The 16,155-nt window shown below is 39.2% G+C and overlaps 1 protein-coding gene across 1 annotated transcript; it reads right to left on the reverse strand.

Moving 5' to 3' along the window:
* Positions 1–553: 553 nt before the first annotated feature.
* On the reverse strand, positions 554–9,399 carry fam89a (family with sequence similarity 89 member A). Its single transcript, XM_030721149.1, has 2 exons — positions 9,004–9,399; positions 554–6,896 (listed from the first exon to the last, which is right to left on the reverse strand). The coding sequence occupies exons 1-2, from the start codon at positions 9,250–9,252 to the stop codon at positions 6,603–6,605; spliced, it is 543 nt and encodes a 180-aa protein (XP_030577009.1). The 5' UTR covers positions 9,253–9,399; the 3' UTR covers positions 554–6,602.
* Positions 9,400–16,155: the final 6,756 nt, after the last annotated feature.

A 16,155-nucleotide genomic window follows, 5' to 3' on the forward strand; every position in this document is an offset into this window, starting at 1 on the left:
GCTGACATGTGCATTTAGCTCAAAATATCTGCCAACCAGTCTGCACAGACTCAGACACTCTCAAAGAAAATCTTAACATCTTCAGTTCAGCTACCTCAATCTCAGCCTCCTTTTCTTTAAGTCTCATCATATCCAAATCATACATCATAGCAAGTCTCACCCAAGATATCTGAACAGTTCATCTTTGTGTCCAAGTGGATGTTTATGTAATGAAATTCCCTCCAGGCTGAAAATAGGCACAGACAGAAAACCTAAAAGCATAATGTCTGAGACACATAAAAAAGCTGGAACAGGAAGTTCAACGCAGGACTTTAAAACTGTTAAACAGGAAGGTGATGGCTACACTGTGAAACTTACAAATAAGCCATGCTGCATTAATAGATCTGTGACCCCATATGACCCCCAAAATATTCTTCAAACTACCTTCTATTAAAAGTTAGCCACTGATCTACCTCTCCCTTTTCATGCAGATTAATTCAGAAGTTTGAAAGCATGATCAATGTTAATAAAAATATTTCTTCAATGCTTTATAAGAAAAATCACTCCAATCCTGAAAAGTATGGAATCACTTTATTAAATTCATATCAGTATAATAACTATGATGGGAGAACTGTCCAAACAAACAGCAGTATGGTCATTGATTGATTACAGAACAGGAGGAATGATCAATGGCAGCAACACAGCCTTCACATGCTCTACATAAAAAAAAAAAACTTTCCATTATAGCAATTTAATGAATGATGAGAGATATGAAGTACAAGTATGAATGAAATTTCATTTCTCTCTCTGATTTCTCAATAGGTTACAAGCTACAAACTCAAACCTAATGATAAATATGTCACCTGTAAAGTAATGTAGTGCCTTGTTTTTCTTGGCTCAAAAACATTCTCAAACCCAGGTTTGGACACAGGTCAGAATTTGGTCAGCTGAAGAAGCAGCACACACACAGAAGCTCAAATTACTCTTCATTCAAGTGCCACAACCCTCCGTAGGTTTTCCAAAATACTTTTTCACAACCACTACAGCATGGGTGTGAACACTTAGGCGTGACTGTGATTACAGCAGTTATCTCCACTTAAGTCAAACTATGTCGAGCTATTGTGTTTTGGTTTTTTTTGTGCTTGGCGTCTTTGCCTCATGATTGTTCCAAGTTGGTACAAAGTGCTGAGTCTAGAAAGAAGCTCCTGCTCTTTGATTATGAGACTTGCACCAAAACATGTAACCAAAATGATAACTCACTGTACGTGGGTGTGACACAGCATTGTTTACCTTTAGCCCAAGATCCAATGTCTAAGGGAAACATGTCATTTTCTCTACCAAAAAGAACATTTTAAGTTTACCCTGAGATGACATCTCCATGTTACACATCCAATAATCATGTGAAAAAAGGGCATATTTTAGTGTACAGAAGCAGGAAACACACTTGGTAATGGTACAATATTAGGTACAATTTGCTGGTGTTCAATTTAAAGCTTTTTTTTTTTTTTTTTTTTAGCTCTCTTGTGCTGGATTTAGCTACAGAAGTGTACAAAGAGCACCATGTGCCTGCGTAATAGTGACAAAGAGGATCAGGTAGTTGTATTTTTGGGGATTTTACACAACAACAGGCACAAACGAGTGCAAAAACAGAGCTGAACAACAAGTGAGGAGTGCACCACGTAGTTCAGTTTGCACATGACTCGGCTGACTTTAAAGCTGCTGCATGTAATTTGAAGTGTATTCTGAAGGAAGAGATGTCATATGTCCGGGTCCTTTTTGGGAGGTGTACAATTTCTTCAGAGCATCAACCAAAATAAGAAGAGATGCGTCTCGCTTTAACCGAAGCAACTCAAATTTCACAGGGTGTCAGCAGTACACCGCTCCCAACAGCTGCATCCCTGCCAATAAAAGACCAAACAATCTTTTGACATAGGACATAATTAACAGCCGAGTGTGAAAAAGCCCACATCTTTCTAACTGGGTCAAAATTTCTTACCGCTTGTACAGCTTTTAATCAGCTCTTGGTGGGAATTTTTGGAATTAGAGGACAGCAGCATAGATCGCTAACATTTGCGCAGCATGACATTAATTTATCTCTGGCACAACTTCAGAAAGAGACGGCTGAGACTGAAAACTAATGACTTTAGCAATTTCCACATGTAGCAGCTTTAAAAGCCAAAGTACAGCCCAAGGAATTCAAATGACTTATGATATATTCTCATTCCCATTTTGAACAGCAAGCCACAGGTCTGGGACCTTAGAGTTTATAAAGGCACTAATTGTGTAGACATCCAATAGAAAGCCTGGGGTCAAGATGCGACTCGTGTTTTAAACTTCATCGGTTATGCTGTTTAATCAAACGTGCTTTCAGTTCAGATTAGCAGTAGACTGCAGTAATAAAATAGGTGCTTCAAGTGACCCTAAATGGGAAATCTGACTGGAAATATTAGTTATATCCAGGTTTACTGCACAGACAATGTGGAATCATAAAAAGTAACAGAGCAACACAAACATTCATTTGAACTTATCAAGACACTGGAACCAAAAATCAATGGATTCTGTTGAATAATAATAGCTTTCAGGCTCTACTTAGAAAGTTACAGATGCATTCTGGAAATTTTCAGATTAAACATGAGTAGGTACATATGCTAGAGGCAGAAAATGTCACAGTCAATCCAAATGTAGATCAGAAAAAAAAGATAATCATCAACCTCTGGAGACCCTACATCCTCATATGGGAACAATACAGTTTGGCTTTGCTGCACCTCATATGCTATTGTGCTTAATAAAGCATCGTATGTTAAACAATGGTGCCCTTGTGTTCCCATATGAGGGCATTATTGTGATTTAAAAATTACTTTCTGTTCAAAGATTATGCTTAATTTTTTTTTTAAATTCTCATCAGGTCAAACTTATTCCAAATAGCTACAAGAAATTTAAATCTCAAACAAGAGTTTGGGTCTCAGGAGGTTAAGACATCAGTAGACTTGGAAAAGAACAGTTTGACATTTTGGGAATTTTCCAGCTTCTCTTTTCCTGCCACTTCCCATGTTTCTCATTGTGTGGATCACACCAAAAACATGCCAAATGGTAACTTTAAAAGTGCTTGCCAATGGGCTCTGTGACTCCCCAACACAGATTAGACCTCATCCCAGGCTAAATCCAATGAAGACCTCCACTGGAAAAGGTTTGTGGCCTAGCTAAGCTTAATCCATGTCTGGGAAACCGAGCCATTAAGCCCGAGCAATGCTAGCTACTTCCTCATCTATCTAGTCGTTGTGCTGGCTCGTCCTTATGTTCATGCGCATACAGTATGAGCATAGTACTGATTTTCTCCTCGTATTTCCAAAAATGTTAAACTGTTTCATTTAAATGTGTCAGTAATTCTCCTTGTAGACACATTTTCAATGTTAGAAGATCAAGTGTGAAACTAGTTTTACACCCAGATGTTGTTGCCACACACCTGACACTTTACATGACACGATAAATTAATCCTCTCGACTTTCATTGGTCGGTGACATTTTCAGTCAGTCAACTGAAAACGCTGGTCTTTCTTTGAGTGGGGAAAAAAGCAGTCAACACTTCAAAAACCGAACTAACTGTCCTCCAATCATCAGCTGCAAAACAACTCGTATAGACATTCATCAAGATATCAGTGCTGAGTGATGTACTTTCTTTGGTTTGTGTTCAAATAGTGGACCGATGTACAGACAGATGACAAATATGAACACATTTCTGCAAAGATGAACTCTACGCCTTATCGAAGTGATGGCGAAATCAGAAGGTCAGTTTTTGATTGAGAACACAGCCACTGTTTACTGTGGTGTTACATGCTACAGGCTCAGCTGAGACGTTTGCTGCAGAGTTTAGAACATTCATATGCAAGATATGCACATCCAACAGTCTTAAAAGACATACTTAAGAGGTTGAATTGAGTCTGCTTTGGGAAGTGTTTTTGTTAAGATTTTTAATTGAAACAGCAGAATTTTAACTTACTGTTATCAGTGTTTGATTTTTTTATATTGATGAGGCAATGAAGGCAAGTTCTCTTGATTTAAAAAGACACTATTTTGTTACAATCTTGCTAGTGCCCAATTTCATATTGTTATGGAAATTCCCCATCTACTACAGGATAAAGCAGAGATAATTAAACAGCCGCTACAACATATGCAGAGATGTTCGAACGCTGATATAATGACATTTATATCCTTCTGGGACGACTTAAAAACGAGCTTAACCCTGTACAGGCATCTGTCAGACTCAACAGAGCATATGATGCTAAAATGAGATTGGTTAAGATCTCGATGCATAAAAGTATAAAGCACCCCATTTTCATTTGATAGTTGCTACTAGGTTTAGAGCTACAGCTGTTTGTTTAGACTGCAGGTGATAATTTAAGACCACAGTGACCAGAAAAGGTTAAAAGGGACCTATTATGCTTTTCCTTATTTTCTTTCATAAATATAGTGTTACAAAAATGGATGTTCAAATTAAACATGGACAAAGTTTCAAATAACGAGGTCAGCAAGAAATCCCTGCAAAAGCTCAGCTTTTAGACTACTCTAAACGCTTGGGTTTAAACTGTTTTTTTCTACTTTTGGCTCTGTATGATGTCCATGTGGACATCCCAGACATACTTGTACATTCAAACCTGTTTGTGAGGGGCAGCCAATCAGAAGAGAGGAAATAAAACCTGCTTGTTTTAGACAGTGGACGAACAGAGGGGTTGCACAACAGCCCAGTATAAGACAAATAAGGATTATTTTGAACCAGGAATCATGCAAAGCTACCCTAGCAGAGTCCAAGAATGAAAATATGAAGCTGGAAATGAGCACAATAGGTCCCACTTAAAAAGAATTTTGTAAAACAAACGACACCATGAAAAACTGCAGGTTTGTTTCCCATCAAAGTTACTGTGATAATAAATGTTTCACCAAAACCAAATTATGGATAGATCACGGCTCAACTCTTGGCTACATTTTAGCTCTCAAAGCTGGTTATATGATTATAGCTCAATACGTTTTTGTTTTTCAACATCATCATCTATGTTAGAAATGGCAAGAGTACCCAAGCTGAAGCAAGAGAGTTATTCTTTATCAATTTTACTAATACTGCTCTCAAGAAAGTAATATTGGAGATCTGGGAACACCTAAACACATTTTTTTTTCTTTAGCAATATTGTATCTTGTTTTAGTCTGGTTTTTCCTTTATCCCAACAGCTGACTGACACACATCTGTGCTTTCTTCATTTCACTCTCACTCTCTCTCCACCTATGAGGTTATTTGTATATCTTTTCATTTGTTTATTCATCTATTCAAATAAAGGTGATGAACTTTCACCCAGGTGGCCATCATTAAGTCAATGTTTGAACTAGTCAACCCTTGATAATGGGAGCATGTCTGGAAAAAAGTACAGGGAGAGTCATATCCTTAGACCCCCCACTTAATTTAATACATATGATGAAACCAAGAACCAGTAACAAACCGAGTTATGCTTTAACCTGTAAGTAAATGTAGCTCAAAGACAGGTAATACTAAAGCGGAGAGTTAGATTCAGGCACATTTGTCCTGCACACCACAAAGTCCGAGAACAGTGACACGTCAGATTTGCCTGTAAAGTGTTGAAGCACTAACTGCTTTGGAGGTTCAGGGAAGCATTCTATATGCAGCCAAGCACACAGGACTGGGGGGGTTGCCTCTTCAAACAGCCCAAACTGTTTCCAGCATTTTGAACATTTCACATTTTCAGAGCAGATACCTGCTCTACCTAAAGGCGGGACGGTGCAGACCTCATACCTGCACATGAACTCGCTCGAGTATGAGAACCTCACCACTTTCTCCATTAATGAGGTCTGACCACTTCTGGCTGGACCCTATGGATTTACGTAAATCACCACTTAGAAGTAACACACACACACACTGTCTCCATTAATATTAATATGTCCATTAATATGTCCAAAGTCGATCATCTTGTTGCACCAGTGCTGATTGCAGAGTTCAGAAATCCCACTCAGATTTCTGAGATCCTTTCCTTTCTGTAAATGCCGGGTAGTGGTGCAGTAGAAAACATCCGTAGAGAGTAACAGGAAAGCAAATATTTTGTTATTTATATTATATAATAAATAATAAAACTTTGTTCATATATTTTTGTATATGTAAAAAAAGTTCCCCCAAAAAAGAGTGACTGTCTAGCAAAACAAACTGATATAGAAGCAGCAGAAGAGCTGTTTATAAAAAGAAGTGTGTGTGTATATATTTATATATACGTATATTGCCTAATTTTGAGTATATGGAGTCTCTGGAAACAATTCATCACAACTCCTGAGTGTTTCAGAGGGCGTTAAGCGTGTAACTCATCAAAATATCTGAGCGCTCAGGTCTACAGTTTGATGAAGCTCCTGGTCATGCTGCAAAACAACATTCTGCAGCACAAGCAGGTAAATGTTTCACCTGAGGAGGGGTTTAAGTTTAGCTGGAACTTTACACTTCAATAAGACCACAGTCTGCAGTCTCCCACCAGCCACTCCCTCCCTGGAGGCCAAAAAGGTTTCTCCTCCAGCTTAATCCAGTCTGTCAACCCCGAAATATGCATCCACACTCAGGAAAATGCTGACAACGAGGCCTCAGATGTTGACGCGAAAGGAGTCCCAGCTGTCATCTTTGCCACTGCTGCTCCCATTCTTGGCTGCTGCCATTGTTGCCGTCCCGTCTCCAGTGTCTCCATCCGGCTGTTCCCCGGTGGGAGTGGAGCCAGGCTCCGGGTAATACTCGTCATCCTCGTCAAAGTAGCCATTCTCCATCATGCTGAGACTGGAGGCTGCGCTCAGGTCCTGGCAGCTCCCCTTGTACTCCTGGATGGACTCGTGGAGCGACCACAGCTGGCACAGCAGGGACATATCCTGCTGACGCAAACCCACCTGCAGGGGGAGTATCAAGATATGGATTAATGTAAATGCATTTTTCACAGTGTTTAAAAAGTAAAATGATGCAGCTGCAGCTAGCTAACGAGATTACTTTTCAACAGCTTGTTGACAGATTAACTGTTCAAAGTCTAACATTTTAGAAAGCTAAAGATGGATTTCTTCAGATTTTCTAACTTTTACTTTTGTCTGAGAACCTCGCATTATAATTTTTACTTCACAAGTTGAAGAAAAGAGTCACCTTGAAAAAAAAAAAAATGCACCCCTGTCCTAACTAGAGTTACTCGCTGTCTGAGTTCAGTCTTTTTCCTTTTTCCCGTCTTTATTGGATAAAATCAAACATGTTTACATGTAAAAATTAACCTTAAGTTTTTGTCTTGGTTCATTCAAATAGTTAAATTAACCAAGTCAGTGTGGTTAACAACCAACAGGAGCACACTCTCTCCTCTTCCAATCAGTGATTTGCCCTCATTTTTGTCTTCAGTCAGTTTTTCTCCCTACAAATGACAGTAGTATACAGAACAATGTTATTATGTGACCCACATATTTTTGGCTTCATTAGGCCAACCTCATCAGCCCGACTCTCAAAACTCTTCCACTGTATGATAAGCAAAGGCTGAAACCAGCTGCTGTTGGGCCCTTTCAATGATAACAATGTTTTAGTGGCACAACTGCCAATTTATTTTCTAAAAATAGATGAATGGATTCATTATTTCAGCTCTAAAAGCACCTGTCTGGCCAATCACCTTAATAACTTGGAATTAGTAAAGATTTGATTTCTTTCGGAAATGTTCAGTGTACAAACAGAAAGATACCCAAAAAGAAAGAGGAATTGTTTAAGTAAAATGCCAAAACAGTTACTCAATTCAACCTCTAATATGTGGAAACAAAAAAAAAGACTGACACTATGAGGTCACTGTGATGGTGTTAAAAGGGCATTTCTGCTGCATTCTTGTCAGCTGACAGTGCAGTATGAACTCAGAGTCACCGCATTGTTTTTCAGTGGTCAGACAAATCACAGGCAGCTCAAAAATACAGCAAGCACTGTGCTCTGTAAACTGCACGGGGACAGGCTTAGAGCCTTTAAAATATAGGACACTGACAACTTATTAACTACTACAAACCCATAGTAATACATTAACAGCAGCAAAGCAATAAGCCTTAAGTTAGGAACCTGCTGAAGGAAGGCTAAAGCACATCAAGAGTCAGCAGACTTTTAGAAAAGCTTAAAAAAAAAAAAAAAATCCAAGTGGGAAAGGCGTAGAGTTTCAGCAACAGTTTATCTTCTTTCAGTTACATGACTTCATATTAGGAAACAAGCTACTGTTAAGAATTAACGGAGAGTGCAGGGAGTACAGCTCAATAATGAAATCTTGTCTGGCTCTGGTATGAAAATCCCTGCTGCTGGCAAGGAAGTGTAAAAGAGTGTGTTGCGGGCGTTTCACTCTGATTACATCTCAGCAAACGTAACAGCAGGTATTAGTTCACTGGAGGACTTTGTGTTGGTCCCTGTATGGTCACAATAGAAACTTTTATACTGAAGTTAACAGCTATTAAAATGAGCTTAGAATACAAATCAGCACAAGCTAATGGCTTAATTTGTCTCATCCAATGAAAAGCTGTTCCTGATCCCTTTTTTTCCTGCTCTTATATAGGATGTTCTTAATGCCAGACTCCATTAAAAAAATCTCGTTTTATCTTCCAGTGCTTACAGGCGACTTTCTATACCGGGCGGCATGTGAAGTAAATGAATTAGCAGGGTCTTTAGTAAACGGAGCAAAGTGGGCTCATTAAAAACAAACATACTTTTGCAAAAAGAAAGATTGACATTTTTAAGTTACTATTTTATTTATATAATACATGAAATATGGTAAATATGTATGCCGAATCAATCGAAAGACTCTACTCTTTTAAAAAAGTCATAGTTTCTTAACTAAAATGCACACAAGTTTGTTCAAAAGCCGAACAAAAGTGAACTTTAGCAGTTTCTTTAGGGACTTTGTGAATGTACAGCGAGTCGGGATTAAACCAGCGGTGAAAAACGGATCACTTTCCACTGGACAAATAAAACGAACACTGAATTTATTTATTTATTAATTTTTACCATCTCTTTTCGCAGTAGAGCCAAAGCAGCGTCGAGGTTGGCCGGCTTGTTGGCTAGTAGGTTATCGGCATTGTTCCTGCCTCGGCTCAGGTCGTCCTGGATCATGGTTTTCTTCACGTACATCCTCTCCATTTCTCTCCAGGAGCCGCCGCTTGAGTTTAGCAACCCGCTCAGGCTCTTCGGCAGCGGCGGCAGACCCTCGATACAGGCCATTCCCCCCAGTGTGCCGTTCGTTGACTTACCATTCATCGTTTTACGTGTTACTAAGCGGAAAAAGCTTGCGTTTACACTGCTCCTGATTTTTTCCCTTCTAGCTCTAAGACCCTACTGTTATCACACAGCAGTCACCCACACTGAACAAACCGAGCAACAGCCGTGGTTTTCTCTGTCCAGGGCGGCCAGCGACGCCACGTCCAGTTAACCTAAATGAGGCCATTGTATTTCCGGTATGGCCGTCAAAATAAAAGCACCTCTGTTAAAAGTTATAACTACAGTTCCAGGTGGAGGTCTTTCTATAGTGTGCAAGATTAGTGACACAGAGACATATGAGAAACAAGAGAGATGAGAGACAACGTAAAAAAAGAAGAAGAGGGATAACAGAAACAACAAGTAATATGATATGATAAGAAGAAACTTAAAAACTTTGCCTTGTAACATTCATCCATGTCGCTTACCCAATTCACGGTGGCAGAAGGCCTGGAACCTATGCCAGCTGTCATGGGGTGAGAGACGGGGGACATCCAACCTATAGAGCCTGACAGATTTTGAAACATCAGTTAACTTAACAAACATGTTTTGGGGATTTGGGAGGAAACCAGAGTATGTGGGGAGAACAAAGCAGGCACAGGGAGAGCACGCAAACTCAGACACCACAGTGCTAACCACTGCACCACCATGCTGCCTTGCCTTGAAACAAAATTTATAAAAGCTTTTCGCTTCCTGGGAGTTATATTTGTGCCACCATCTTTTTCTTTTGCAAAATTCTCCCATAGATTTCAATTTAGGATGCGTTGAGTGTAATGTCCCTCTCTTATAATGGCTCCCTTACAGCATAAATTATGATTATAACATCTGATGGAAAAGCCATTCACAAGAAGAAAAAAAAAATCACTCTTTCAAGTATTTTTTTTTTTAATTACACAATTCAACCAAAAGAGGCACATGCAATAAAAATAAAACAACAAAAAATTGTTCCTGTTCTTAGAGAAGGCGAATTTGATACAATTACCACAATATAATTCTTATCTCTATTTTCTCCATTTGAAATTCCACACCGGGCTTTTACTTTGAACAGAACTTCTGGTCGTGTCCTGGCTGATTGTTGTAAAGTTACAAAACTCGGATTGCGGCTGAGGAGTAAAATCCGCTTCCTGTCCTTTTAATACAGTGGCTGCTGGGCGTTTCCCTGCCAACACGTCCGTGCATAAAGCATGCTGAAAAATAATTAAAATTAAATATAAAGGAGTTCGTCGTGTATTGTGTTGATCAGATCTCAGTACAGATACAAAGAATACAATTTAGACAGACGAGAGATGAGACAAGATCATTGTCAAATATTTAAAAGGAGAAATTATACACATGAATCCATAGTTTCACATGCTAAGTTTTTAATTAAAAAGATTTTTGAAATTCTGAATAAATTTTCCTTCAAGGAGAAATGGGTGTAAATATGACCCATCAATACTTTTTAGCATTAAACTTTAATGGCTGCCTCTTGGTTTATTTTGAAGAGTGTGTCCAGGTGACCGAGTGTAGACAGAAGGTTTGAGGTCATGACAGGAGTGTGTGTGAGAGACAATAGTGTGACTAAAGGACAGATGGTGGGCCTTACTTCCACCCCCCAGCCTGCAGCCCCGTCACAACAATAACACAACAATAACCATGAAGCCAACACAAAAGCATCACACACGTTCCTCAGAAAGAGGGAGAGAAAGAAGCATGTGCTGTGCCACACACACACACACACACACACACACACACGCACACAGTGGCAGGCAGATAGATGAAGCCCGGAGCTTTGTATTCGTATTTGCTGTACTGAAATGAATCAGCTCTCACTCATTTCGTTACACTTAATCAGGTCATTTGCTTCTTACTATAATCATTAGAAGTGTTAAAGACCCTTATGAGACACAGGTGAAGTCTTAATGGAGCATAAAAATATTAATATAGACTTATCAATATAGACTCTAACAGTCTTATTATTATTCGTTATCTGGCCTTGCTTGTAAGTGGCCCAGTAAATGCTGTTTTGATGATAACAACTTGTCCTCATAAATAAAAATATTGTGCATGGTATATGGCACAGAAAGTGGATATTTAAAGTAAGCTAAGTGAGTTACTTTGGATTAGATATTGTCAGTGAATGACTGATATTATTCTTATGTCAGTTTATAAAGTGAAACCAAAATGGTTTTGTTATTCTGTGATGTTATCTGTGACTGAATAGATTGTATCTATATTAGATGGATGTAGCTTCTGGGTAAGAAAAGTGAGGCCAGTGTAAACCAGCATTCTTTCTAATAGCCAGCAGGGGGCGACTCCTCTGGAAGCAAAAAAGAAGCCAGATTGTATAGATTGTAAGCCAGTAGATGACTCTGCTGGTAACTTGATTTATTACACCAGTAAACACTTTTTTGATGATTTTCTGATGTCAGTCACTTATTCCAAATCTTGTGTAATACAATATGGTGTTAAATTTCTGAATTATAGTCCCATTTAGAATAAAAAAGATGATAAAGGATGCTTTAGGCATATGTGACTAGATGAGTGTGATCAGATTTTAAGTGAAACTCATCCCTTGATTGTCTTGTCTGGTTTAAAAATGAGATATAAACATATATAAACAGAAATATGACAAATTAAATCATATTTCAACTAGCCAGATTTTTTTTTTGTTACTCAAAAACAAATGCTAACAAGATTTGGTAGCCAACAGTGCTCAGGCTGTATAAGAAAACAGACATGTCTGAAATCATTCAGTCATTCACTACTCCCTACTCCCATTATATAAAACCCTGTATAGAAGACAGCATAAAAAAAAATCAATAGGTGAATAGAAAAAAAAATCAGACACTGCTTATGGTCATAAATCCTTGATGCTATGCATTTAACATGTCATTATTTAAATCTGTTCAAATGCTTGTTAATGAAAATATCTGGTCAGCCAATCACACGGCAGCAACTCGGTGCATTTAGGGATGCATACATGGTCAAATTCAAATCAAGCAACGGAGCAATGGAGAAGAACGGCATTTTGAATGACCTTGAACGTGGCATCGCTCTGGTCTGAGTGCTTCATAAAATGCTGATTTACTGGTATTTTCCCACACAACCATCTCTGAAAATGTCTTGTTGATGCCAGAGTCAGAGGAGTGCGGCCAGGCTGCATAGCTGATAGTAACTCAGATAATAAGTCATTACAGCCAAGGTGGTGAAGGAGATGGGCTACAGCAGCGGAAGCCTGGACCAGGTGCTACTCCTATCAGCTAAGAACAGGAAACTGAGGCTCCAAAAAAAAAAAAAAAAAGCCAAGCACTATTAATCAGGCTTGATTGTTATGACTTTGTATTTAAATAGCTTTGAAAAAACACAGTATTTCCTTTTGTAAAACATGCCCTCCTCACCCAAATCCTCCCCTTACAACAAGAACAATCTGTTTGGTTCAGGGGCTTTATAAACAGAGCGACCCTTCTATAAGCTACCACCACCACCACCATCATCACCGCTGCCTCCTAAGATCAAAGGATTAGGCATATGATTGCAACCCCCTAGGGTGGCATGTAACCCTAGCAGGGTGGTGTTAATCTGCCTTTCCAAAAGCACAATGAGTTTGCGTCATTTACCATATCCGGCTAATAATGGACTAAAGATATCCGCTTATCTCGAGCTCACTGCTGGAAAGCAATATCTTCCTAAAGGACAACAAAATACACAAGTAGATCTATGTATGAGGGCACAAAACCAACCAGATACAGACACTTAGTTTTTGAATTTTATAATCTTTCTTTCTTTCCCTCAGGTTTTCCTATTGCATTTTACTTTTTAGATTTTAGGCAGTTTTTCCTTAAATGAGATGTTATGCAATATAATACTGAAACAATTTAATCAGTTGGTAAAGGCATTCATTGAGAAAATTAATTAACATATATTCCTTTTTTTACGGTCTCTGGAACTTGAAAAAAGGGCGGCTGGACTTATTCTCCGTAGTTTGCGTCTGACCTTCTTTCCTGTGCATCTTGGCTGATTTGATGAAAGCGCAGTTGGGATAACCACATGTTTTAAGGGCTTTCTTTACATGTGTGTGTTCTGTTAGTTTCCCTTCTGCCTTAGAAGGAACATTTTCTGCCTGGTGTTGCAGAGTCCTGATCATCCCAAGTTTGTGTTCCAGTGGGTGGTGGGAGTCAAAGAGCAGGTTCTGATCTGTGTGCGTGGGCTTCTGGTAAACTTCAATGTTGAGGCTTCCATCTTCCTCAATAAGCACTGCACAGTCCAGGAACGGTAACCTATTATCCCTGGTGTCCCCCCCTGGCAAACCTTATGTATTCATCCACTGAGTTGATAAATATTACACTTTAAATCCTGGACATGCTCTATATATTTTATCTTTGAAAAAGACAACAAGCAAAACAGAGGAATCCAAATGAAATGCACCTCTACACTGGGCAGATTTAACATTTTATATTTACAAAGTGTATATATTTGATATTCTTTGTGATGGTAAAACTGGATGGAAACTGATACATTTTAACATGTTGCCGCTGCTGAAATTATAAAATATTTTTAACCACTAAAATTATAAGTGACAGTTGATGACATGTAAGTGGTGAAAGCAGTTAAATCAGCAGTTCAAGAATAAGTTTCACAGTTTCATTCATAAACGATCTCAGCAGAGAGATGACTAGCACCTCTATACGAAACAATAGCCCTAGAATGTGCGGCAGCCAACAGAGTGACACTGCATTGAACTTGGAGTTTGCCCGGGGTGCATTACTGTCAGGGAGAAACAACACACCTTAAAGGAAGGAGCGTGGGCGTGTGTGTGTGTGTGTTTGCAGGGATTAAGCTTCCTATAGCACGTCAATGTTCAGCAGTTCAGGAAGGAGGGATGGCCTGGACCAAAAACTGCTGTCATAGATTTTTCCTCTGCAGGTCCTCTGCAGGGGGTGGGGGATGACTGACAGACGGGAATGGGATCAGAGTGCGTTACTGTAATTGGAGTGCAATGCACACACAAAAAACAAACAAAAAACATAAGTGTGGAAGCCATATTTGTAATAAAAACACTCAAAGTTTGGATTGATAATACCACGGTGACCTTAGTTTAGCGCACATCTTCCTGTTCTGGAGCTGCTAGATTGATTAAACAGCTTCTTCCTTCTATTGAAGACAGGAAACCGTGAATGAAATATCAATTAGTGCTGCCTTCAAAACTTCCTCAACTGCTGCTTCATGAGCTGCTGGCAGATTAACTTTTAAACATTTAGGGTTTAAAAAATGTTTGAAGCACACAAGAATAAATCTTAATTATTTAATAAGAAAAAAATCAAACCAAATTCTGAAAGTGTCTATATCAGCAATATAGCTAGAAAAGTAGTTAAATCTACCTCAAGAGCTACAGTAGTAAAATTCTTCTTATACACACTGATGCTTCCCCATTAACTTACAGTAATAATGATATTTTGAAGGAATATATATTTGGATATTTAAGTACTTCTATTTTCTACTGCAACTTCTGTTTTTGGGTTCAATGTAAAACATTCTGATATCTTTATATATCAGCAGATATTCTTTACAAATGCACACTAAGAAGAGTATAATAGTGTCAAAATTGAGAAGGAAAATTATTGTGTCCTTTTTTTTTATTAACTTGCCAGCTGTGCATTTTAAAAAATAGCGAGCATCTTATCTTGCAGGCACCGCTCGATTTTGATCCATATTGACCTGTTGGCGTCACACTGTTGCTGCAGATTTGGCAGCTGCACGTCCACGATGCAAATCTGCAAATCTCCCATTCTGCCATTCCAGGCCATTTGAATGCAGTGAACTCACTGTCACGTTCAGGAACCCAGTGGCACGTTATCCTACTGGAAATAACCATCAGACTGGTACTAAGGGGGGCAGTTTGCCAACGCCAGCAGAAGCAGCCTGAAGGCAGGATTGAGCTATTCTTTCATTTTGTTTATGCCAAATTCTGACCTTACCATCTAGGCAATGTTTTTCCAATCTTCTACTGCCCATTATTGGTGAGCCTATGCAAACTGGATCCTCAGTTTCCTGTTCTTAGCCAAAATGAACAGTAGCCAGTGTGGTATTTTGCTGCTTCACAGTTTGTCATGTTGTGTGTTCAGAGATTTTGCCAATGAGTGATTATTTAAGTTACTGTTGCCCTCCTATCAGCTTGAAACAGTCTGGTCATTCTCCTCTGGCCTCTGCTATCAACAAAGCATTTTTGCCACTGCCACTCACCAGATAGTTTCTCTTTTTCTGGCCATTCCCTGTAAACCACAGAGATAGTTATGTGGGAAAATCCCAGTCAATAAACAGTTTCTGAAATACTCAGACCAGACCATCTGGCCCCAACAGACCACACCACATTCAAAGTCGCTTAAATTGCCTTTCTTCTCCTTTCTGATGCTCACTTTGAACCTCTACATATCTTATTGACCATCTCTACATACCTAAATGCATAGGGTTGCTTCTTCAGTGGTGTTTTGGTTAGTCTTAATTTAGCAATAATGAACTTCACCCAGTGAATATGTTTTACCAGATTTTTCAAAGGAATTTGTCATGCTTTCAGTTTCTTTATACTTTCAAGCATCAAATCATAAAATCCACTCCTTCCTTCTCACTACCAGTATTTCCTCTGTGCCTGTGGAGCCAGATGGCAATTAAAGCTGCAGCAGCAGACTGAGGTAATTGACATGCTGCTGCTGCTGACATGCTTTGTTGACGCCCCTGGGATTGCTCCAGTCTTTCCTGCAGGAACAGGAGGGCGTAGTCATGATCAGCAGCTGGCCTCATGCTGTCTGACCTCTGCCCTCACCCTCCTCTCCGCCTTTCTGCTCACCCACCAGCTCTGTTACACCCACCTGTCTCTCTTTCTCTCTCGAGTATGATTAAAATTTTTAGAGTGCTCTTTTGTTTAAAACC

Source organism: Archocentrus centrarchus, chromosome 24 (genome assembly GCF_007364275.1).
Source record: "Archocentrus centrarchus isolate MPI-CPG fArcCen1 chromosome 24, fArcCen1, whole genome shotgun sequence".
NCBI lineage: Eukaryota > Metazoa > Chordata > Actinopteri > Cichliformes > Cichlidae > Archocentrus > Archocentrus centrarchus.